The following is a 24,376-nucleotide window of genomic DNA, read 5'->3' on the forward strand; positions in this document are numbered from 1 at the left end:
CTGAACTCCCTTGAATGGGGATGTATTAGTAGTTACAAGCCCTCAGAATTGTAAGCGTTTAGATAAAAAGGATAAAAGTATTTTGCCATTGCTTTGATTCAGTAGGTCTTTCAATAGAAATTACACCATTGACTGTTCACATGAGATTTTGAATCCAAATTCTTTTTTATATCTGAGTGACAACGGATAAAAATACTAACATTTTCACAACTAACTGGCTGAGGCTGCAAGCAAATTATTTAGCTGTGCTATAAATGACACGATGTTAGGGCATCCGAATTCCTCACAAAAGGCAATTGAATATCTGCCAAATATTTCCTTGCATTTTCACACTGATATGTTAAGCCATTGCACATGCCAGCAGTGTGTGTATTTTTGTCTCCCTATGCATGTGCAGTATGAAAAAGAACTACACAGCACACATTTCAGCAGTGGAAAAGATCAGTAGGAATGTATTTCTTACCTGTGCTAAAAACCAGCTTGCTATTGAATGATAATAATTTTCAGATACCTGCCCTCTTTGCAGTCCTTACTTCTGATTCCATTGTGAGATATTTTGTAAATGTTGATTTTGTTGCTGAGGGAGGTCTTGTGGAGTGAAAATTATTTTGATAAAAGCATTATGTAAATGTACTTGAGGGCCAAAAACCCCCTAGAACCCAATATCATATTGGGTTTTGCTGTATCCATTCATCCAATAGTTGTGTACAGTTTGAGCTTCTTGAAAGATAAAGCATGAAAATAACTTCAGTACATGAATAATAGTAGCTGAGGTTATCATGTATCTATGAATCCTAAATGATCTTAAAGCTTTACTAAGTCAGGCACAATCCTGAGTTTTGCATTCCTGCATAAATATGCAACAGAAAAATACGAGTTTGTGTCTTGTCCAGTACTGCATCAAATCTGTATCTGCTGTTTTCATCAGGGTGAAATCTACAGCCTGATTGAACTTAAAAGAGAAAGTTGCATACTAAGGCTTGCTTCCCTCATTTGTCTCTCCTTACAATTCACCTTTTTGTGCTTATCTGTGGTTTCTCCACTTCAGTGCCAAACTAACTTAGCAGATTATTTTTCCCCACTGGTGGTTTGCTTATCCCATGATTCCTGTGTATGTTCTCATTTAGAAAATTATTGCTCTTTTCAAAAGACGTGTATGGAAAGTTTCCCCTGTAGAGAGTGCTATGAAATGACATCCATGAATTGTTTGAGATACATGGGAAGCGGTACAACAGTAATACAGAGACATGAATGAAACATGTGAGCACAGCTGACCTTTAAGAAATACTTCTGAGTTCTTTATATTGGTTTGATGTTGATTTGTGATTTATTTTTTATTCCTTACAATGGAAGCTTCCATTCTGCTTTCAATAAGAAGTGTGCCAGTTTGTACTTGAGGAGGCAGATTGAATCTGGATTTTCTCTGTGATCTGAGCTTTTAAAATAAATACCACAGGGTGTAATAGTGTTGACCTCTGTAAAGTATGGGGTTTTTTGCCTCTGTGAAGGATTCTTCTCAGTGAGGTGTACTGTGTTATAATGAAGATTTTTATAGTTTCCCTGCAGGTTGCAAAAATGTTCTCAAAAGAGAATATCACTTTTCTTTAGTTATTACTGTACCACAGAGCTACTGCTGTTTTATGAAACTTTTTATGTCAATGCATCTTTGCTTTCCATAGTCAAGATTTAACACCACTTTGTTCATTGTCCTGGGTAGCTGGGTAGGATTCTTGAATAAAATAATTTATTCCAGGTTGTATTTTAAAGGCCACAGGAAAGATGCTGTTCCTTGCCTTTGGTATTTACAGCCAGTGCATTGCTGTGCCACAACTGTTAGAGACTGGCTCCAAGGGTGACTGAAAAGGCTTGATGTTAAGTACCTGCACTCCCTTTACATCAGCAGACTCAACAGAAGGGCTATTCAGTGCTCTGATAATTTAATAGAGACAGAGAGTGAGGAATGTGAAACACAAGATACTGCATCAGCAGCTGTGGTTCCAGAAGCCTACACTTCTGAGTGCCTTCAACCACTTGTGATTCAGTATGTTCTTTTCTGGGAGAAGACATCTTGTAAGAAAGATGTTTTCCTCAGAAAGCAAAATGTGTGAATCTCCACAGTCTAATGCAGAGTTTATCTTATTTTTAAAACCTTGACCAAGTTCTATAACTGCTGAAAGCATTTTGCAAAAGGCAGGAACCATCACCATCACCATTGCCCACCCCATAAATACAGTTAGATTTTGATTTAGCCATTTATTATAACCAAGCTTCCAGCTAATTTACATTAATGCCTTTTCAAGTTTTGGAAATAGCAGTGCATTTTCTTAAAAGATATCTGCAAATGGTAAGTGTTCAGTAGCTGTTTAAAACTAAGTCTCAGTATTCAGTTGTTTAGCTACTCTTCAAAACTGCTGCTCCCCAAACTCCCCAGAGTTTGAAAACCAAATAACCTACAGAAATTGCAGGGAATACAGGGCCACTTGTCCAACCTGCGCTTAGCTAAGCGGAACAGAAAGAAAGGAGTTTCTCTGTTCCTTGTAAAATAGATTTGATTCCTTATGAATGGCATACCATAGAACAAGAAGTTTTCTTGATTGCTTGATTGAGTTTTTTGTGTTTTGGTTTGTTTGGGTTTTTTCTCCTTTTTTTTTTGTGTTTTTCACCAAGACAGTGGAGTTAATGCAGCAGTAAGGATGCTACAGATCTCATTTACCTGAAGTATGTCCAACCTCAGGAAATGTACTTTAAAACATTTTTCTCCCTCATCATCCCAGTCCGTACAACTGATAAAATTTCCAGTCTAATTTAAAACAGGTCAATGGCAATTCCAAGTTATGTCAGCAGTTTAACATAGGGGATGGTGCCCAGTAAGAATGCATTGATCACTGAATTCTGCATTGCTACACCTTCCCAAAGGGCTAGATCAAGTCACTTCTGCTTTGTGTCACTGAAAGACCTCTTGAAAATGTCTGGCATCTGCCATATCTGAATTTTTAGTTAGATGCTATTTTTTCTTATTCAAGAGTACTACCTTTATTCTTGGCCCAATTTAGCTAATTTTCAGTTGAAGTCTTCTCTTGAATAGACTGTGAATTAGCTGTATATGTAGTGATGCTGTTTGAATAACACAGCTGCTCTGAGATTTTTGTGGAAGTAGAAAGAATGAATACACACTATTAAAAAATGCTGAAGTTACATTTTTTAATAGTGCTCTTTGGGTTTTTTTTAGCAACCTCATTTGAGAATATTAACTTCAGAAGCATCTTTCACATCTTACTTTCTTTAACATGTTCTCTTATGTGCATGTGATTTCTTCCTGCGTCTTTGTTATGAACCGCTTTTGTATTGTTGCTTCTTCGTTTGACTTCTACTTTTTTCCCTGAACATTTTATATTCCACAGAGCACTATTGTACTCTGATGAACAGTTTACACATTCTAGTTTAAAGTTTTAATAGAGAAAAATACAATTAAATAAACCACATGTGGGCCTTATAAATACTATTTTAAAATATACAGTATTTTAGAACCCCTTAAGCTGTGCTAATTTAAGCAGACAAAGTCTTGTTTGTCTGTTTTGTTGTTCTAGTGTGGACTTTCTTATATCTCATACCCCAAGACACCAAGAATATGTATGTCAGATTAACCTAGTATTTTGAAAGAATGCAATAATTAATATAGTTTATCCCTGCCTATATCAACAGTGTATCTGACGCACATTCTTGCACGTGAGCCAACTTGCTTTAATGCTCAGTACAGTGAAGACCTTGAGCAAATACAGCACAAGCTGCTGTGATGTTGAATGGGTTTAGCAAAAACGACAAGTATCAGCAAAGACGTTTTAATGTCTTTAACTCTGTGTTGATATTCATAACTGACATACTAGTATCCAGGTTCCTAAAGTATGATTTTTAAGAAAATATTGTGATTTGAAAAGGCAGTGAAAGGTGTTTACTTTGCATTTTTAAAGCTCAAGCCTTGGAAAAAATACCCCTCAGATGTTGTAATAGCAACATAATACTTTTAGGGGTGGAGAGAGAAGGGCAAAGGGAGGGTTGAAAGTAAATAAGGCATCAGTTTCTTCAGTTCAAGTCAATATTATTTCTTCATTTCACCAGTGCATAATGTCATCATAACTGTTTTTCTTTCTCAACTTTGTAGATTTGCCACCCCCTCCTGTGCCACCTCCAGCTATAAAGTCACCAACTGCCCAGTCCAAATCACAGCTGGAGGTGCGGCCGGTCATGCTGCCAAAACTTGCTTCTATAGAAGCAAGGACAGACAGATCCGCGGAAAGGAAAGGAGCAAGCTACAAGGGGAGGGATGGGGTGGATGGGAGACAGCATTCGGACGTGCGAACAAATTCGGGAGAGCGGAGAGAATCACAGGAACAGCAGAATGATGGGAAACTGCGAGGAAATAAAGCACCAAAACGAGAAGGCACACCAGCAAAAACTCATATTCTTCAAGGTTATTTTGCATGCTCTGGGTTTAGTGAAGTACTGGGTGTCGATCACAGGGAACAGGCCAACTTTTAGGTCTCTGACACCACTGGTTTGAGTGAAGTTAGGCCTGCTGAATTGTCACCATTTCTTGTAATTATATAGTGCTAGTATAGGTCACATTACACAATCTCATTAGGGTAAAATGGAAATAAAAGCCTATGAAAAACACAGATCTTGCTTTCTGTATACCCATCATGTATTAAAGTTAACACTGAGGAAGCCCAAATAAAAGTATTCCACAAGGGCTGTAGGGATCAGTGTCGTTGTCCCTACAATGCGTTTGTAGTCTAATTATATTTAATCTGTCTACTTATAATCTAATGTATAAGGGAACTGCGTGAAGTTCAAATAATAAATCTGTAAGTCAGATATTTAACATTTTCTGTCAAAGAATTGGCATCTGGCTCATTTCTGCCTATCTATAAAGGAGAAAAGGCCAGAATGGTACCTGGTCCTGTTTTAAATAAAAGAAAGCCAGTGCAAGTAATGCATTAGTTATAAATGCTAACTGACATGGCATTATATGAATCAGACCTAATCAGTGTAATCTCTTGTATATGGAAGTTGTTAAGATTACTAATTAATGGAACATGATTAGTGGAATATGCCAAGTGTTAACTAAGACTTTCAACCCAGATTCATACAAATGCCTGGTCCTTTTTTCCTGCAGGGATCCGGGGTGAGTGTCAGAGGTGATTGAGTATTAAGTTGGTTAAATGGGCACATTAGTAAGAGGTTTGTTACGGTGGATTGCTGTAAGAAAAGTTGTTAGAAGGTTAACTTAGAGAATGGTGCTGAAATTTTAAGACATGCCCACTAATTTTGTTTCAGACTCAGTCTGAGAAAGGCATAGTCTGTCATTTAGATGGAATGAGCTCCTAGTGAGTATCATCCATGTATTGTCATTTCCTCTACTCCGTCATGACAAAATATACTGCAAGGGGTGGGGTTTTTCTTAATTTTCCTGTAGAACATAGAGTGGGGATCATAAATTGAAATGAAGTGGACAGTAATCATGAATTAGTTATTCTGTGGTGAATGTTTCCACATGAATACTATAAATTTCCTTGAGAAAGCTTCTGTAATGCTGTTATGGAAACAGTGTATTTCATATTCCTGTCAGGCATTGCTTTAAACCTACTGAGGATCATAAAAAGTAAAATAAATCAAGTGCATGCAGAAATTTTAGGATCAGAGTATCTCTGGGCTTATAAACATAACAATTAATTTATTTCATTATACAGAGGACATCCTGCCATATTCTAGACCGACGTTTCCAACATCAAATAATCCTAGAGATCCCAGCTCCTCCAGCTCGATGTCATCAAGAGGATCAGGAAGCAGACAGAGGGCAGATCAAGCAAATATAGCCCGAAGGAATGTTGCAGAAATGCAAGTACTGGGAGCATATGAACAAGAAGAGGAAGAAGAAGAGATGGAGGTAAATGCAGTTGTACTACTGAAGATGACTAAAATAAAGGTGTTTTCTGGACTTAAATGCCAAGACAAAACACTTGAACCAGCAGTATTTCTTTTCAGAAAAATTAGTATATTTATCTATTAATGCTATGCCCAGTCCAAGAAAAGAAACTCTTTAAGTATACATCAAAACCAGAGAGTGATATGTAGCAAAAGCAGAAAGTAATATGTAGCATGCTAAAGCCTATGGAACAGAACTTGCAGAAAGGCAATGCTTAAATGAGCACTTTACATTATCCAGATTCTTTCTAAAGTGAAAATAAAGAACTAGAGCATCTAACACCTTGAACCCTGCCTTTCACATTTTTTGGCACTTAATCATTTTATTACATATTAAAGCATAAACTTTTTTCTTTTTGCCTAATGATACTCAAATCCTGATTATAGAAAGGGTGTCCAACATGCAGCCATGTTGCTGGATGTAATTAAGAGTAGTAATTATTACATAAAAGTAACACATCTCTAAGAATTATGTGAAACAAACTTTTTAAATAATGAAATCTAATGCATTTGTTTAAACTTTAAATAATAAAAACATTTATTTAAACTTTAAACAGTAAAATCTAACGTATTTGTTTGTGTCCTTTTGTTCTATAATACAGGAAACAGAAAGCTGAAGACAACGACATGTACTGTAAACCGGCTTTTAAAATCTAATCAGAAAAAAAACAAATCACTTAAGATGCCTCAAGTCTGATGATGTTTGACGCCAGAAATAATGTTCAGTGCAATCAGAGTGTACAATTTTTCATCTTTCTTCATGCCATCAAAATACTAGTTTTTATTTTACTCTTTTTTGTAAACCCTCCTTATTAGGAACGGCCCTTGCCTATTCCGTAACACTTAAGTGCATCATCTTTGCTGCCCGAGAAGGCAAGTAAGCTGCTCTTCACGGTACTTGGGCCAGCTGCTGCTTCAGGATTAGAACAGAAGGGGATTCCAGACTTTGGGATCCCAAGGTTTCTCCCCAGCAAGGCAGTGATTAGTACACTGCTGGTACACCAGTGAGCCAGTCGATAACATTGCAAGTAATACAGCATTGATTAAAAAGATCCCCAAAGTGGACATCATGCTGAACATTCTTTTATTCTAGGGGTTTTGCTGTAGTCTGCCGTGAATGCAAATGATATCTTGCAATTCCAATAAAAACTGTGTGTCTTGTTCTCTGCCAGTCTCTTGCTAACCTTTTGCAGATGATACAGTTTTACAAATGCAAGTAAAATTAATTTGGGATGAGGTGGCTCTTAATGTAAATATGTACTCATTTTAAATCCCCTGTGGTACTTTGATTTGTCTTTCCATTTTCATCATTAAGTACATTCTTATTAAAAATGTCCTTTGGGATAGGCAGGAGGTAAACCAATGTGATTGCTATTTGCCTAATCACACCATGAGCAAGTTTATCTGAAACTTCGTCTAACTTTCAGCTGCAACCATGCTTAGAACAGAAGCAAGAAAATCGACGGACATTTTTAATAATAATTGGGTAATATCATTAACTGTTACTGGCCCAAATCTCAGACCTCTACTTGTGTCGATTCACCTTAAAGAAGAAGTGCCACTTAAAGAAGTTTTCTTTGATCTTGGTGATTAATGGTTTTTTGTAATGCACTGCTTATCTTTTTTTTTTTTGTTTTTTTTTTTTTGGTTTTAAAAGCACAATCACTAAACTTTGTTTGTAAAACCATTGTAACTATTAACCTTTTTTTTTGTCTTATTGAAAATGTTAAGCATTTGTTTGGGGTATTTTTCCTTTTTGTGTTAATGCTCTATGTTTGTATTTGGAATATTTGAATGATGACAGACGGTAAAGTAACAAAAGTAAATGTGGGCCATAATCAAAACACTTCTCACTTTTCCTGGACTTCCAGAAAATTACCAATTTTGCTGTGGCCTCTCTCAACATTGGGTTATCATTAAAGCTGAAATAGAGGCATTAGTTGCATTGAATTTGCCAAATGATGTCCTCTCTCTGTAGGTTTTCTGATCTTTTTTGTAACGATAAAATTTCTTTGTCATTGGTGCTAATGGGAAAAATGTGTGTTTGTTATTGACAGCTATCAGGACTAGCCCCAATGGAAAAAAAAAAAAAAGGAAAAAAAAAAGTGTTTTGGTGTTTACCGAGGACTGAAATTTTTCATTTAGCTGATTTTTAAAGAAAGGTTCCATAGAAAGGGTGTGCAGTACTAAAGGAACAATCCATGTGATTAATGTTTTCATTATGTTCATGTAAGAAGCCTCATATTTTAGCCATAATTTTGCATACTGAGGATCCAATAATCAGAAAAGTAATTTTTGTCACATTATTTATTAAAAATGTTCTCAAATACATTATCTTTCTTGTGTAGTTTCTTGTTTTCCCTCAAACGTAATTTTAGTGCCAACTCTGATCTCGTTTCTATTGATAAGAGTTGGAATCTTCCCACTGAAATTGTGCAGTTGCAGTAGCCTGAGCAAAGTGGAAGAGCTGGATGCAGTATGAAATTTTACATAATTGCAATTGATTGCCTCAAAGATCTGATTTCTGGGCACTTGATGAACTGTGATAACGAAAATGTCTCTTAGCCTGCCAATTTCGAGAGAGAGCTGGTGAAGGAAATCTGTACCAACAAAAGCATTCACCTCAGGGAAGAGATACATGTGTTACAAAGCAAATGAGATCCAAGTAAGTGAAGGGTATGAATATTATAAGTCCTGCTTTGGATGATGATCAAGTAGGTGATGGTCCTTTTTCTGCTCTTGCATTCTCGTAAGTCTGTACTCTTACTGATCACCCTGCTCTTGCCCTTCCTTACACCTACCCCCACAATTACAGTTAAACGCAACAACAAAAGACCACATTTTGTAAAAAATCACAGTATATCTTCAACATTTTTGTTCATCTTTCTTACTGCCATGCTACTTTCTCAAGGGCTTTAAACGTCCAGAGCTAGATCCTAACATGCTGCAGCACCCGCTGCCTTGCCACAGAAGGTTGCTTAGAGCCTTGACAACTTAATGGGATGTAAGACTCAAGTATAATTCTTTTCATGATTGTAGCTGTAAAGCAGGTGTTATGATTAAGTAGAGTAAGTTAAATGTGCAGCTGTAGTGTACATACCTCTATATATAACAGATATATTATAACAGGTAAGTTATATCTGTCCAGAAACACTGGTGCTGCAAGCTTGAAATGACAGGTACTTGTTTCATTCTTTACTGACACAGTAAGATACTGGAAACCACTGGATCCCCAGCTGATACCCATGTGTGTCTGCATAGCTTCACTTGAAGTCAGACTCCTGCTGAAGTTCTGACCTCAAACATTGGTAAGAGGGAAATCTTGGCCAGTGAGGTCTTTATGAAGAGTGATGGTGAATGTGTTTGATGGTTGATGGTGCTACCAAGTTATGTGGAATTTTTTGTGATTGCATTCACTTGTGATCAGCAGTATCTTGAGACAGTACATTACAGAGTTGTCATGGAGTTCTTGCACCCACATGGGTCTTTGGTGCATTGTGGTCTTACCAAAAACACTGTAATGAAGATAAAGTGTATAACAACTTGATCTCAAAATTATAACTCCTGCTAATCAGTAATGATACACACTTGATGTGGTCTTTGCCTTTCAGGTACAATAAAACTAAGTCATTTACACATTGCTACTCTACCCAAAGAACTGTTCAGTGGTTGGAAAACCATCAAAATGGAAGAAAGTAACAGTCAGAGGTTTTGATTAGTTTGTATACCTGAAGAAAGCAAGTTTTGTACTAGACAATCCACAGCATTTGTGTGCTGCATTAGTATAACGGATGTAGAAGTTTAATTTTTTTCTTGTAGTGTGTGGAATCCTGTGAGTTACTGTTAAATCTGACTTTACTCAATTAAAACTATTTTTTAGGATACTGTGAAAAGTATAAATCAAAATTGTGTAATTTTAGAAAATGCCTTACACGTGTTGTAGCATTGTGTTTCAGGTTATTTCCCAACGAGTGCTCATCTTGAAGTATCAATGACAAGGTAGTTTTGTTTTAGGGTAATGCAAATTACCCTTGGTCTGTATTTGCAAAACTTGTGTAGGAGTAGGTTATCTGTAACTGCTCATGTAACTGCTCATGAAACCTGACCATGTCATTTGATTCAGCTCCTGCAAATAGATTTAAAATGTATATAACCTTACTTCCTGTGTCCTAGAAGCAGCTCTTTGTTAAAACACCAACCTGGTTAATTTATTGCCTTGGTTGACCCTTAAATTCTACACATGTTGCTTTGGATACTTCCTGCTTTAGTTTTCTGTAATCTATTCTCTTCCTTGAATAAACTTCAGGAAGAGAGAACTTCCGTGGGAAAAATGTAGGATCTGCCCGACAACGTCTATTTTGTAGTATGCTTTTTCAAAAGCGAATCTCCTACCTCTGTACAGCTTCTAAAAGATTTTTTACTCTCAGCAACATGATCATCAGTTAAAAATTAAAAGCACTATATGCCGTAAGTGAAGATTTCTAATTAATAAAGGTTCTGCTTAAATGTGGAGAAAATGCTTCTATACATTGGTTTTGCTTATGTTACAAATGAAAATTCTTTGCAAAAGAAAGGCCTGCTGCTTATGTATAAGAGAAGCTTTATCCTGTTTAATGTGTACACAGGAAGATGCTGGTATCTGTAGAGCAGATGCAGAAAATCTGCAAATGCAGATTTCCATGTGTATACAGCTTTGTTTTTGCTGAGATTAAGGTTGGGAACTGAGTCTGTTCCAAATGCTTGGCTAAAAGACAAACATGTTTATGGATGTTTGAGGTTTGCCCAAGCATAAGGAACTCCCGATGTGGACATGGACGTTATCCTCACTGGACATGGCCTTCAATGTGGTTGCACTCAAATAGTTGTGGTCAGCAGCTCGCTATCCAGGTGGAGACCAGTGACGAGTGGCCTTCCTCAGGGGCTGGTACTGGGACTGGTGCTGTTCAACATCCTTGTCTGTTACATGGACAGTGGGATTGTGTGCACCCTCGACAAGTTTGCAGGTGACACCAAGCTGTGTGGTTCGGTTGACACGCTGGAGGGAAGGAATGCCATCCAGAGGAATCTTGACAGGCTCAAGAGGTAGGTCTGTGTGATCCTCATGAAGTTCAGCAAGGCCAAGTGCAAAGTCCTGGCCATGGGTCAGGGCAGTCTCAGGCACAGATACAGGCTGGGTGGAGACTGGATTGAGAGCAACCCGAAGAAGGACTTAAAGGTGTTGGTTGATGAGAACCTCACCTTGAGCCAGCAGTGTGCCCAGAAAGTCAACCATATGCTGAGCTGCATGAAAAGGAGTATGGCCAGGAGGTCGAAGGAGGTGATTCTGCCCCTCTGCTCTGCTCTCATGAGACCCCACCTGCAATACTGTGTTCAGCTCTGGGACCCCCAACACAAGAGGGATGTAGACCTGCCTAAGTGAGTCCAGAAGAGGCCACGAAGATGGTCAGAGGACTGGAGCATCTCTGCTATGAAGACAGTCTGAGAGACCTGGGCTTGTTCAGCCTGGAGAAGGAGACGCTCCAGGGAGATCTTAAGCAGCTTGCAGTGCCTTCGGCGGCAGACAAGAATTCTGAAGGGAGACTTTACAAGGGCCTGTAGAGATAAACAAGGGGGGAATGGCTTTAAACTGAAAGAAGGTAAAGTAGACAGAGGAAGTAATTCTTCACTATGAGGGTGGTAAGGCACTGGAACAGGTTTCCCTGGAAGTGTTCAAGGCCAGGTCAGATGGGGCTTTGAGGAACCTGGTCTAGTGGAAGGTGTCTTTGACCCCGGCAGGAGGATTGTAACTAGATGACCTTTAAAGTGTCTCTCCTCCAAACCTTTCTCATCTTCATTTCATATTGAACTGACAGAAAATTTCAGACTTTAAATCACAAGATGAATGTTTACAATTGACAACTCTGGACCTCAGTGTGAGCTGTTTACCTGTGCTTGGATTTCTTTTTTTCATTGTATATGATGATTTTTCTGTTACCTATAGATACATTCTTCACAAAAGCCATTTTGCTATCGTGCTGTCTGTGATAATGAAATATTTGCACAATAGGAACATTATTTCTTTATTCCTTTTTATCAAGCCACTGAATTATGGATCACAAAAACAGTCAAAGATTTGAGATGACACCATGGAAATGGGGATCCCTTTATATTTTATGTCCTTATTGAGGAGGGGGAAAAAAAATCCATCCTATCCAGAAAGAGAGAAGGGAATTGGTGAAACTGAAATCCAGTCTCTGTGAAACCAATAAATCAGGAAAGCAGACTGGAGAAGAGGAATCAAGGAATATAAAGAAAACAAAACCAAACAACTTGAGTAGCTGAGGAACCCAAGTCTTATTGAAGCTAATGGCAAAATCCCTGCTAAATTGAGCTGTCCTGGAAGTGAATTACCTTCTTACGGACTGGGAAACAATAGCCATCACAGTCCAATGAACACTCAAAGAAGAGTGAAATCCTTTCTGCATGCTTGTTTTGTTCTGTGTCCTTGCTAAATACAGACCAAATGGGCTAATTTTAAGCTACCAGAAGAGTGGGGGTTTACTTCACCGTGGCTTTCAGCTTTCTTGTAGCATAAGATGACGAGGATGGGACCTACTCAGCTCTAGTCTCTGCATCTGGCATAAAGCCAATTGGTTTTCAGATGTTTTTTCTGGAGCATGACAAAGCCATAATGATAAAAATTGTGTTTATTGAATTTTTGTCAGGCCTTAGATATTTTTAGCAAGAGCAGCATTAGAAGATGTAAAATAAAACTACTTAGTATTGACTTTTATTCTGTGGCTTCACACCAGTATCAAAGCCCAGATGTGGATCAAAGTCAGCAGCAAGGGATAGCAGTAAAGGAGCCCTTACAGGGTTTGATGCATAGAAGGACAAAAGCAAAACAAAGAAAAGGAAAAAAAGTTAACAACAAAACCCTCCCCCTCTTTCAGCAAACGGTATCTCATAGGGTATTCTTAAAGCATTTGGATAGCATGAAAATAATGGCCAAGAACCTTTATTTCTGCAATGTTGTCACAGAATCAGACATTTAATTATATTCATAAACAAGATGTTTGTAAAAGAAATTGCATTCTACTGAGCCAGTCTCAGAGAAGTTTCTCATACCTTGTAAAAACCCCCAGAAAGCAGAGTTGAGAACTAGGTCCTGCCAGAATCATCTCTGGCATGTCCAACCTGCACCCCACTGTTCACTCACCTTATTAATACAAATTAAAAATGGAAACAAAATGTTAGTTCCCATAGTCATCATTAACAGATATTACAAAGGTGTCAGCATTTGATGCCTTACCTTAAAATTCAAAAGCCATCATGATCCTCAAGTCTGTTTCTTGGATGCTGGTACGTAACATAATTGTGCAGATAGTATAACAATGGAAGGTGCTAATGGAGTCTGCATTACAGGAAGCAGAGTCTATTTAGGCAGATGTAAACAATGCATGAGTGCAAAATGTCTTTACATGTACATATGCACACACATATGTATGTATACCTTCTGTTCCTTGAGCTATCCTCATTCTTATGTGACATGGGAGGGACATGGATATTATTATGCTTTGCTACTGCAGTTTAAATTCTTTGGAATGACTTCATAGAAGTCACGATCAGCTTGATGTGTACAAGATGTAAAGGAAAAGAATGGCCATTTATTCATCAGTCTAAAATTTTCTGCTCTTCCGTGCTTGCATTATGACATTTTCACTTACATTTTACCTTTCTTCCTGCCAAACCTGTTTCAGAGAGTGTACAGGATGAAGATGGACTGTCTTGTTTGCTAAAGCCCTCTGTTGAGCGTATCTGTGCCTTTGGTAAGTATTTTGCCAATGCTTCTCTTCAGGGAGAATCTTTAATTTGCCCATTAAAACTCTGCACAGTACTATGAAAGCCAAAATGCATCTTCATTGAGAACCTAATCCTTGAGAACCTGCTTTGGCTGGCTACATTAAAGGCAGGCGATAAATCCTGGGTGCATACTGCCAACACTCTGTCCTGCTGTTCACAGTATTACAACCTCTCATGTAGGCACCCTCATCACATTCCTGTGAGACAAGTGGAGGTTTTTTCACAGCTGTACAAATTCCAAGCTGAAACTTACATTCTCAGAGCATTTCTGAGAACTAACCTAAACCACGGGCAGACTAGCTCAGTGCTGAAGTTGTTTCTGAAGCCTTGCAGTTTTCCTGTGTTCCACATTAACAAACGCCACAAATACAAGCTCAGCTCTGCCAATGCAGCACCTCATACGGTTTTTCTGACATCCCTACAGTTCTTGGTTATATCCATGTGTACTTATGCAGCTCTCCTCTACCTTTCACAGGACTTTGTCCACTGTGCTTCAAGGAGGAAGTTAGGTGGGGCAGCAGCATAACGCTAGCTGTAAGGCAATGGAGAATGAAGATGCTGTTTCCAAAATATTAGAATCATAGAATCAGAATAGTCTGGGTTGGAAGGGGCTGTCAAAGGTGATCCAGTCCAACCCCCTGCAATGAGCAGGGACATCTTCAACTAGATCAGGTTGCCCAGAACCACATCCAGCCTGGCCTTGAATACTTCCAGGGATGGCACAACCACCACCTCTCTGGATAACCTGTGCCAGTGTTTTACTACCTGCAGTGTAAATTCCTTCCTCACACAGCTCGGACTGTGAAAGAAATCAGGGTGTCAAACCCAAAACTATTTGGTCCTCCTGACACTCTGGTCTGTGATGATATGGTTTAGTGTGAGGTGTCCCTGCCCATGGCAGGGGGGTTGGAACTGGATGATCCTTTCCAACCCTAACTATTCTATGATTCTATGATTCTACGAGCTGTTGAGTGCACAAGTGCTTGGAAAAGCATTGGTCAGAAATGTTACATGTCCTGGAGCAAGAATGCAAAGTTGAGGTGAAGAGGGGGTTTGAAAATGTGCCTTAATGGTGTTTTGTGGTTTGTTTGGGGTTGGTTTTTTTGCCCCAAAAGAAGAGGTAAGCACTATTATGTTCCTACTTGATAGTGTATGAAAGCTTAAGAAAACAAGATATTTCCTATGGAGATTACCATTTTTGGCTATCACGGTAATCATCATATAACTTTCAAATGAGAAATATCAGCTGCATCCATTTTTTTTACCCAACTGAGCCATTAATAAGGTTGTGCCAACAAAATACCAGCCAAGATGTCTGAGCCCCATTTTCAAATGTCAGAAAAAACCTTGAAAGGATAATCTCACTAAAATAACAAAGGGGAGCTTAACTGTATTTCCTGCAGTAGGAAGGTGCTACAGACGCTCAACTTTTGTAGGAGATATGCCTCAGAACAGTCGGAATCCCTGTGGCAGTTAGAATTAAGATACAGTGGGATTAATTTAAAGTTTGACAAGCTCTCTGAATATGAACGTTTCTGTATAAGCCATAAGTAGTAACAGCGCTTCTGTCAGTTTTACTTTGCAATCACAGTCAGGATGCTTCCTCAATAGCTTTGGAGAGCTTTTATTTAGTTAGTTAACCAGTCCACTGAAGTGCAATAAATCTACACTACAAAAAAAAAAAGGAAAACAAAAAATAGATTTTCTATGGATTTGGGTTTTTGTTCTATGCTCACTGCTTGCAGGCTTGCTTTCTTGGATGCATGCACACTGTCACTACGTTTTGACATCATGCCCACACTGGGGAAATACAGATTCCAAGTGCCAAGAAAACACATACATAGTAATTTCAGTTGCTTTTTACTTCTTCTTGAGGGGAAACAATGGAGGTTGTTAGTCCAGCTAACAATAGGAACCTTTTGCTGCTAACACTGATACCTGAAAAAGTTCCTAGCAAAGTGAATGAGTTAATAAATTAGTCCAGTTGTAATGAAATTAATTCAAATGTTACCATCAATTTATAAAAAGGATAAAAAAAAATGGAGTAAAAATATAAATGGTACTTTCCTGAAGTATTTGCTAGTTGAAATACCTCAACAATCAGAATCAAACAGTTCTTCATTGATTCTGATTGTCGTCACCAAACCAATTTTGTGTTAGTATGTTAAAAATTCTCCTAGAAATACTAAAACTAATGTTGGAAAAGGTTTCTGTTAAATGGTTTGGAATCTCATTCAACACATCCAGAGAAGCCTTGTGTGACAACATGCTGGCTTGTGAAAAACATCAAAGAAAAATCTGAGTATGTCTTCAGGCATTATAAAAGGCAGCAAAGCATCTTTATCACTATTCATTTCCTTACCACTTGCTTAGAAATTTCAGTGTTCTACTAACCTTAGATCATCATTCTTGTAGATGAATAAGACATAGCAGGTTTTTCTTTTTTTCCCACTCTTAATCTTCAAGTAGCAGAAATCTATATTTTAAACAATGTTAAATTATCAGAAATCTTCATCAAAGATGCCATAATATCATCTAGATTATGGCCTATCAAACCAGTAGAATGCTTCTTCAAGCCCGTCTCGATTTGTCTTGTAGTTCATGTGGCTGGCTCCTCTAGACAAGGGCTCTCTCTCTTACAGTGTATGCGTGTGTCGTGCTGCAGGACCTTCAAGGCTAGTATTGCTGCTATAATGTAAATAATACAATATAATTAGTATTAAAGTGTAAGGCCTAATGGTATTTTGAGACTATCAGTGGAACTCCCTGAAAATCAATTTTGGGACAATCTTATTTAATATTTTTATTAAAGTACTTGGCACAAAAGCAGGAGTCCAATAATGGAATGTGCCGATCACAAAACTTGTGAGCAATTGGCAGTATGGAGAGGAGCAGGTCACCTTGAGGCCTGGAGTAACAGAAACAGGATGAAGTCAGGTAGTTCACTATGCAAAGTCATGCATTTAGGGATCACTATAAATGTCTATTATGTGCTGGAAATTCAGTTGTAAACAGCTATAAGGAAGAAAAAGTCCTGAATGTATTTGCTAATCCCAGGGAGTTTTATAAGCTCCCAGTGAGATGATGCCAATAAAAACAAAGCAAAATCGATGCAAACCTGAGATAGCTCATAAAGCGTATTTCCAGTAGAAAGAGAAGGAAATGCAGATGTCATTATCTCAGCACTTATAAAAACACAAATGGAATGGGGTTTTTTTCCAGTTCTAGCTGTTTGTGGAGCTGATGCTGTGGTGAAATGGATAGAAAATTTGAATCATCTATGCCCTATCATCAGATATGCTCCTTGTAAACCAAAGTACTGTGGCTAAGAGATTTTAATCCACATTGTGGTACAACTTTTTGGTAGGATTGTAGACACATGGAAAAAGAGCTGTTTGCCATGTTCATATGTGAAAAATCCAGATTAATATCTGTTTGGTCTCTGGTCTTCTGTAGCAACCTTTTGACATCTGAACTCATCAGGAAAGTCATGAAAGTACAAGGTGCAACTTTTCTCCAGTGAGTTCTGAAAGAGGCTGAAATGATTGAGTATCACATTAACTTTAATAGCAAGACCTTAAGGCTAGTACTTCAGTCAGGCTTTCCCATCTAAATCTCAATCTAAAGACAGAGAAAACTGAACAGCTATCTTAGTGGTTTTGGAGAAATGGCAGAGTATCAATAGCTTGAGATAACCTATGGTGGTCAATGTGGTTTCACTACTCAGACAATTAAATGGATAGACAGAAAATAATTAACTTCATTCCTGTAATAAATTATCTTTTGGAGATGCATCCAAAGTTGGATGTTTTGCTAACTTGAATCTGAACTAGAATGATCTTAATCTGTTTGCAAAGATCACAGCTGAGACCATCTGAATGTCTGAGAGAAATAATGTAAGGAAGTGAAAGTGAGAATAAGAGGAGAAGGGAAGAGATGAGCCCTCAGAAAGAAAAGCTGAAACCCCCCCAGCTTGGTCTAGAACACAAAGAGAAGACAACCCTATAAGATTATGGAAGTCAGCAGGAAGCTGGAGAAAATAAACACCCTGTAAGCAGATGATGGATTTTATGAGGTACGAAGGAGCAAGAGTGCCAAACAATACCAGAGTGGCATCAGGGAACAGGTTTGAGTTACAAGAAACTGGGATGCTCACAAGTTTGTGCAGATTGTCTCCAGGCCCAAGGAAGGCTCTGCTGAGCCAGGTGATAATTCTGATGCCACATTAATGATGAGCAGGACCTCCCTCTGTCTCACTGTCACACATGAACTTGAAAGTAGGAAGCAAGTTCCCTCACAGTTAATGCAGTTAATTGAGGCTACTCAGCTCGTGCAATTTTGTTAGCCTCATGCCTTTTTTGTGTATCACTTTGACTCCTTTCTGTGTGACTGCAGGAGTGATTCAGTGTCCTGAAAACACATCTTTTTCACCCAAGATGCTATGTGTGAAAATAGATAGTTTTCAAATATGCTTAAATTATTTAGAAGCCTTGGACTTAGGCCCTGAGCACATTTTACCACATTCAAATATTTCAAGCCCCTTTTTCACACAATGGTTGTGTGATTTTTAATACCTCAATGTAGAGATAGCCTCCTCCCCAAACATTTCAGTGTAATGATGTTGCTGTCTACATAGCTGAATCTCACACTGAAAAGGGAAGATCTTCAAGAATTCATCATGTTTTTATTGATATTGAAGTGTCTTACAGTCACACAACACTTAAAAGCCAGTACAATTGTAATCATAGTAGTTTATATGGCAGTAAATTGGGCACTGAATATCCACTCTGTGGCAAAAGAAACCCAAAAAAGTGTTGCTTGCTTTAAAGTGGCTTTTTAAAATTGTGTCCACTAGCAAAATGTCCTAAGGTATTTCCTTGACTGTCATGATTTCTCCTATGGCTTTTGCCAATGATGTTACACACCAGAGCACTAAAGCTGTAGCATGGTTTTTCAGATGGAATCTACCTATGAACAAATTCAGGCACATCCTCCCCTGGTAGACTTCTCTGCATCCATCTCCTGAAATTGCCTTTTGCATCCAGCTTGTATCATTGAAAGGGAATTACACCCCAAAGGCTCTGGAGAAGATCTTTGGAAGTATTTCTTCTAGCAAGTCTTGCAGTAATTGCATATCAGTAGCCTGAGCACAGTGCCTGGTTTGGCAGCCTGACCTTAATCTCTAACCTCTAGGTTTTTATTATTGTTATTGTCATATCTGCTTCTCTGTCATTAAGAGACTTCCCAGTTTCCCTTTATTCAGCTGGGAGCTTTAAACCCCCTGGCCCATAATTTCCTTTTCTTTTTTTGTCATTTCTTTTCCTCAGTCCTTTCATGAAACTCATCTGCTGAGTGACATGCCCTCTGTAAAACATAAACCATAATTACTCTAGGATTGCTCATACTTGGCATAAATACTGTACTTGCAAGTATGTAGCTTATAGCAACACATGTCATATTTAATTAAATTGCAGAGCTACATCTTATGTTGTCCTTCAGGAGAAAGGAAAACAGCAAGAGAGAAGGCAGACTTGTCTAAAAGAGTTTTTCATTCCCGCTGCTATGTTTAGGCAATAGTCTTGCATAAACAGGGTGTATCCGTGTTTGGATGACACATATCTTTCTCCTTTTTTTAATGCCAGGATTAAATCCATGCTTTACAGGTAGGAGAGTCATACCTTCCTCTTTTTTGTTGTGCTTTATACCCCATGTGTGAATGACACAACATAGTGGTGCACACCTGAGCTCGGAATGCATTCTGGCTTCTTGTATGGGGGAGAAAAAGACACCTTCCTGGTGTGACTCATTGCATCCTAAGATACATATTTAAAATAGGTCAGATAAATCATGCTCTGGCACTGCAACTTTCTCTTGACCGATGGTCTATGCCAGGGGCCCAGGAGGACCAGCTCAGACATGGGTAACTGCACTGCTGATGCCTAAACTAGGGTGAGATTAATTCCATCCTGTCATATTTACTTACAAAAAAAAGTTATAGTGTTAAGATAGATACAAACTATTTTTACCACTGAGATAACCTTTTACATCACACTGCAAAGCACATATGGAGCATATCAAATATTTCCTCCAAAAGAACTCCCGATTTTCTTTTTGTTTGTTTGGTTTTTTGAGCTGCTTATATGGCCTTAATTTTTCTTAGGATAATAAGAACTGCTGTGCTAAAGGTAACAGAAGCATTAGTTTACAGAAAGGCAGAGGTCTGATGGAGCTGTGATTCTTCTAAGGCAATTTTCTCTTAGGAAATATCTAGCTGTAGATTTCTTTAGTGGCTGAAGCTTAAAAATGCTGGTTTTGGAAAGCCTACAATTTCAACTAAACCCCTTTGGCTTTATACAAATGCAAACATACTTCAAATCTTGATCTTGGTTGGAGGCTGCTAAGCAAAGTTTTTGTTCAAAATCTAGGTTTGCTTAGCTTCCAGACTCTAATGTTGTGAAAGCTGCTTGGATCTGGGTTGACATCTTTCAGGCTATCCTTCGAATTGAAGTCAACCATAGTCTGTAGTAATACATGAAGAACAACAGGGATACAGACAGTTTTAACAGCAAATCTGTAGAAGTTTAGTATGATATTTTTATGCAGAAAAGTACCGTGGCAGGTAACTTTTATAGTCTCTTTAGTTAGAGTTCAGATTTTAGCATAATTTTCACCTAATATTTGAAGGGGGCTGCAAGGGTTCTGGAAAAGGACTCTTTATCAGGGACTGTAATAATACGACAAGGGGTGATGAGTTCAAACTGAAACAGGGGAAGTTCAGGTTCGATATAAGGAAGAAGTTCTTCACTGTGAGAGTGGTGAGACGCTGGCACAGGGTGCCTAAGGAAGTGATAAATGCTCCATCCCTGGCAGTGTTTAAGGCCAGGTTGGACAGAGCCCTGGGTGATATGGTCTAGTGTGAGGTGTCTCTGCCCATGGCAGGGGAGTTGGAACTGGATGATCTGGAGGTTCTTTCCAACCCAAACCATTCTATAATTGTATTATTTTCTTCTGGAAATTCTGAAGTATGACTTTGTTATATGTCAGTGTGACCTTGGCAGTTATAATATATACGTTTAGCAATACGACATCGCACTTCGTGATAAAGACCATAACTTTTAATATATTTTTAATGCTCAGCGTATGTTTTCATTAAGAGCTGGAAAATGAGATCCTAATGTTATGAAATTTGAATATGTCATGTTTGTCAGTAATTTTGGCCCAGTTCTTCCTATAACATCAAGCAAATTCTGTGAGAGTAGTTCATGAGGAGCTTATCAAAGGCATATAAAAATTAGAGAAGACTTTTTACTTTCTTTTGTGACAACATAAATGCAAATGGTATTTTAAGCACAAATTTCTTCTAATTCTTCACTGAATGTGACCAAATAGCTCATAGTATTTTACTCTTCTGTTCTAAAAGCATTGACTGAATTTCTGTAAATCCTAGAAATGCATATAAATCTGGTATATAAACCTATAAAATTATATGCATAGCAGTTAAGCCCTTGCCATTTTTAAGCAAGCCCAACCTTTGTTATAATTCAGTCTTTTCAAATGTTTTCTTCTTGATGCTGTTTTCTGTCTGAGGCCTGTAATTCACATCTCACTAATTCCTTATCATAGCTGACAATTGAATGATTAGTGGGTGCTTTTTCTGTGCAGTTCTAATATAGCTAATTTAAAGAGGCATTTAACACAAAATATGGAAAGAACTATTTCATTGTTCAGCAGAACACATTTTCATTACAGCTGCATCTGGCTATGGTAGTTGACCTTTACTTGAATGTAAAAATTAATGCTTTCTCTAAACTAAAACATAGATGATTTCCTCTCAAATTACCAGTAGAGGTCTTTGATAAATAGTCACAGCACTTTAACACAAAAAGCCTTTGAATGTCATGACAATAGGAAAGCAAAATATTTGTTAATATATTTCAATAGTGCAAGGGCATTTCATATTTATTCTTGTTGGCCGTGTTGTGTAGATTCTCTAGAAAGTAGTAACTCGGTAGTATTTACAGATTTACTGACATTCATTAAGCACTTTTACAGACGTTTCATTTATTTGTGTTTAACACCTCTCCTGTCATGAGCACATCTGCAAAATGCATTGACACAATATCTGTAGCTGGAAGCTGCACAAGCAGGAAAGCAGCTGACTTGAAAAAAATCTTGCCTGAATCTTTCTTTACATACATATATATATATATATATATGATCTAGTGTTCAGCACCTAATAGGTTGTCTTTGTTATTTGGATACTTATTACATCTTCATTTTACAAATATTCTGCTTTTTTTGTGGTTTACTTTTTTTCTGTTTTTTTTCTTTTTCTAGGTTGATTATTTTGTCATAATTAATGATATTATCACTTCTCATTATTGTGATTGTTTAATTTATTATTTACATATTATCTGAAGGGTACAGAGATTTTGATTTTGTAGAGAGTGTGGAGTGAATATTGAGTTGGTGCTTTCTGCTCTGGGTAGAAAGTTGACATTTTCTCTCTTTACCCCACGATCCCTTTATCATCGGTCCAAGTTTGATAACTGGATAGCAGTACATCCTATCTCAAAGATTTCCTGTGTTCAGAGCATAAAAACTAAAGGAAAATGTGAGGTAATGTTTACCAGTAGAATAATCTGACTGAACAGATCACACTTTGGATCCAAATAACACACAGAAGTGCTCCTGTTCTCCCCTCACACCTTCATAATAGTACCTCACATGGTAATAACAGCGAGGACTTACAATGACGATTTCTACTTGACAGAAACATGCCATGGAACTGGCATTAGGAGAGTAAGATATACTCTGTAGTTCCCAATTTCAGTCACAGCATGGCAAACACTTAGCCTGTGCAAACCAAATAATATTGATATCAGTATTAAAATAATCCATTTGAGTTGAATATGTAACTAAATGACAAGTAATCTCTTGCTGCTAAGCTTACTCAGAGTCACTCAGATTTATACCTAGTGATGAATAAATATTGTGTATTAACCTTAAGTTATGCAAGCAGAAAAAGCTTGTAGTTTCTCTACCACTCTGATCATTTTTTTTTGTCTTCTCTGGGTCTGTCTTTGTCTACAAATCTCTTGGAGTCAGAGACACTGTTGCTCAGACATTGTCTGACTGCTTCAGTATGGGCTCACTGTAATGCTCGAGTTACTGGAGGTAATAGCGTTATCACATAGTTCAGGAAAAATACTCCCCTCACAAATGATCTTAAGCAATCAGAACTGCTATCCTATGTACTTTTCACCTGCATTAGTCACCCAGTGTAGATACCAAAGCTGTCTTAGAAGACAATCCTCTACTTAGTTTCAGGAGAACTTGAACTCCTGTTGATTATCATTGATTACTAGTGATGGTGATTACTGTTACATTTTGACATCTTGGTATTTTGACTTCTTTTTAATTTTAATTTAGTGATTAAGGAAAAAAAAGATATTTCATTATTATTGAATGCTTAAGGAATTTCTGTGTTTCTTTTCCTTTCTAGGCTTATGGCACTTCTGTATTAACATAGGCAGACTTGATAGCCTGTTTCCTCTTATGAACCTACAATAGAATCTAATAACATTAATAAAGCTTGTTTACAATGAAATAGATTGGGCATTTTAAAATACATGATTATTTCTAGCTGTTCTGTGAAAGTGTAATGCCCTCAGTAAATAACAAAAGATAACACAGAAGTAAAATCAAAGTTAAATCCATCTTTTTAAGTCTGTGGACTTTGAGCTAAATTCGTTCCTGGTAATACTGAACAGGAGATTCCAGATGAAAATGTTGCTCTAGGGTTAGCTACATAAAATAAAGAAAATAGGCAAATTATTTATTGGATTTTTGATTAAAATTCTCTTTACTGCTCTGTTACATAATTACAAAATGGGCATGAGCTACTGTGTAATCTGATTGTTTGGAAGCCTTAAAAACAAATCATGAGTAATCAATGCCATTCACGACACTGGACTCGCTTGCAATGAATAGGCCTGATTGCAGCTACAGCCCAGAATGTCATTGCTTAGTTAGCTATATAAATGTTTCTAGTTAACATTTTCTAATAGGATGCAGTAGTACAACACTTACGTATTGTTGACCTAAGCCTGGTTTTACTGCTGGTATTTGGCTTCTCTTCTGAGATTAACAGGGTAGGCATGAATAAATGCAACAGAGCATGCATCCCATTGTTTAATTATCATCAGAAATATGGGGGGAACTCTATGGAGGGACTTAGCTGTCTGGGGTCCCATTAATGTCACTAACCATGATGTGGTTGAATCCCCTTCATATCATTTCAGATATTTACCTTACAGTGAGCAATTGCATCTGATGATATGATTGTACCAACTTGTTTTCACTCAATCTTTCTATCTGCTAGAGCAGTTCTATGTTCTCTGTGCATGGTATTGCTTTAACATTAACAAGACAATGGCACTATCTTTTCTTATGTATTCTGCCTTTCAAGTTTTATGACTCAGCTGTAAAAAATTGCTCCAGGCATGTTCAGTGCATTGTACAAAATATGATCCAGAAATAATTTTATTTA

The 24,376-nt window shown here is 37.7% G+C and overlaps 1 protein-coding gene across 3 annotated transcripts in view; it reads left to right on the forward strand.

Annotated features, from left to right (window-relative positions):
• Window positions 1-8,313, forward strand: part of ROBO1 (roundabout guidance receptor 1) — a 300,870-nt gene extending 292,557 nt beyond the window's left edge. For all 3 annotated transcript variants that reach the window (XM_031046919.2, XM_031046917.2, XM_031046918.2), the window contains 3 exons: window positions 4,160-4,468; window positions 5,748-5,944; window positions 6,585-8,313. In XM_031046919.2, the coding sequence (XP_030902779.1) occupies window positions 4,160-4,468; window positions 5,748-5,944; window positions 6,585-6,599 (521 nt within the window). In that variant the 3' untranslated portion in view covers window positions 6,600-8,313. The remainder of the gene's footprint in view (window positions 1-4,159; window positions 4,469-5,747; window positions 5,945-6,584) is intronic.
• Window positions 8,314-24,376: the final 16,063 nt, after the last annotated feature.

Source organism: Melopsittacus undulatus, chromosome 2, assembly GCF_012275295.1.
Source record: "Melopsittacus undulatus isolate bMelUnd1 chromosome 2, bMelUnd1.mat.Z, whole genome shotgun sequence".
Classification (NCBI taxonomy): domain Eukaryota; kingdom Metazoa; phylum Chordata; class Aves; order Psittaciformes; family Psittaculidae; genus Melopsittacus; species Melopsittacus undulatus.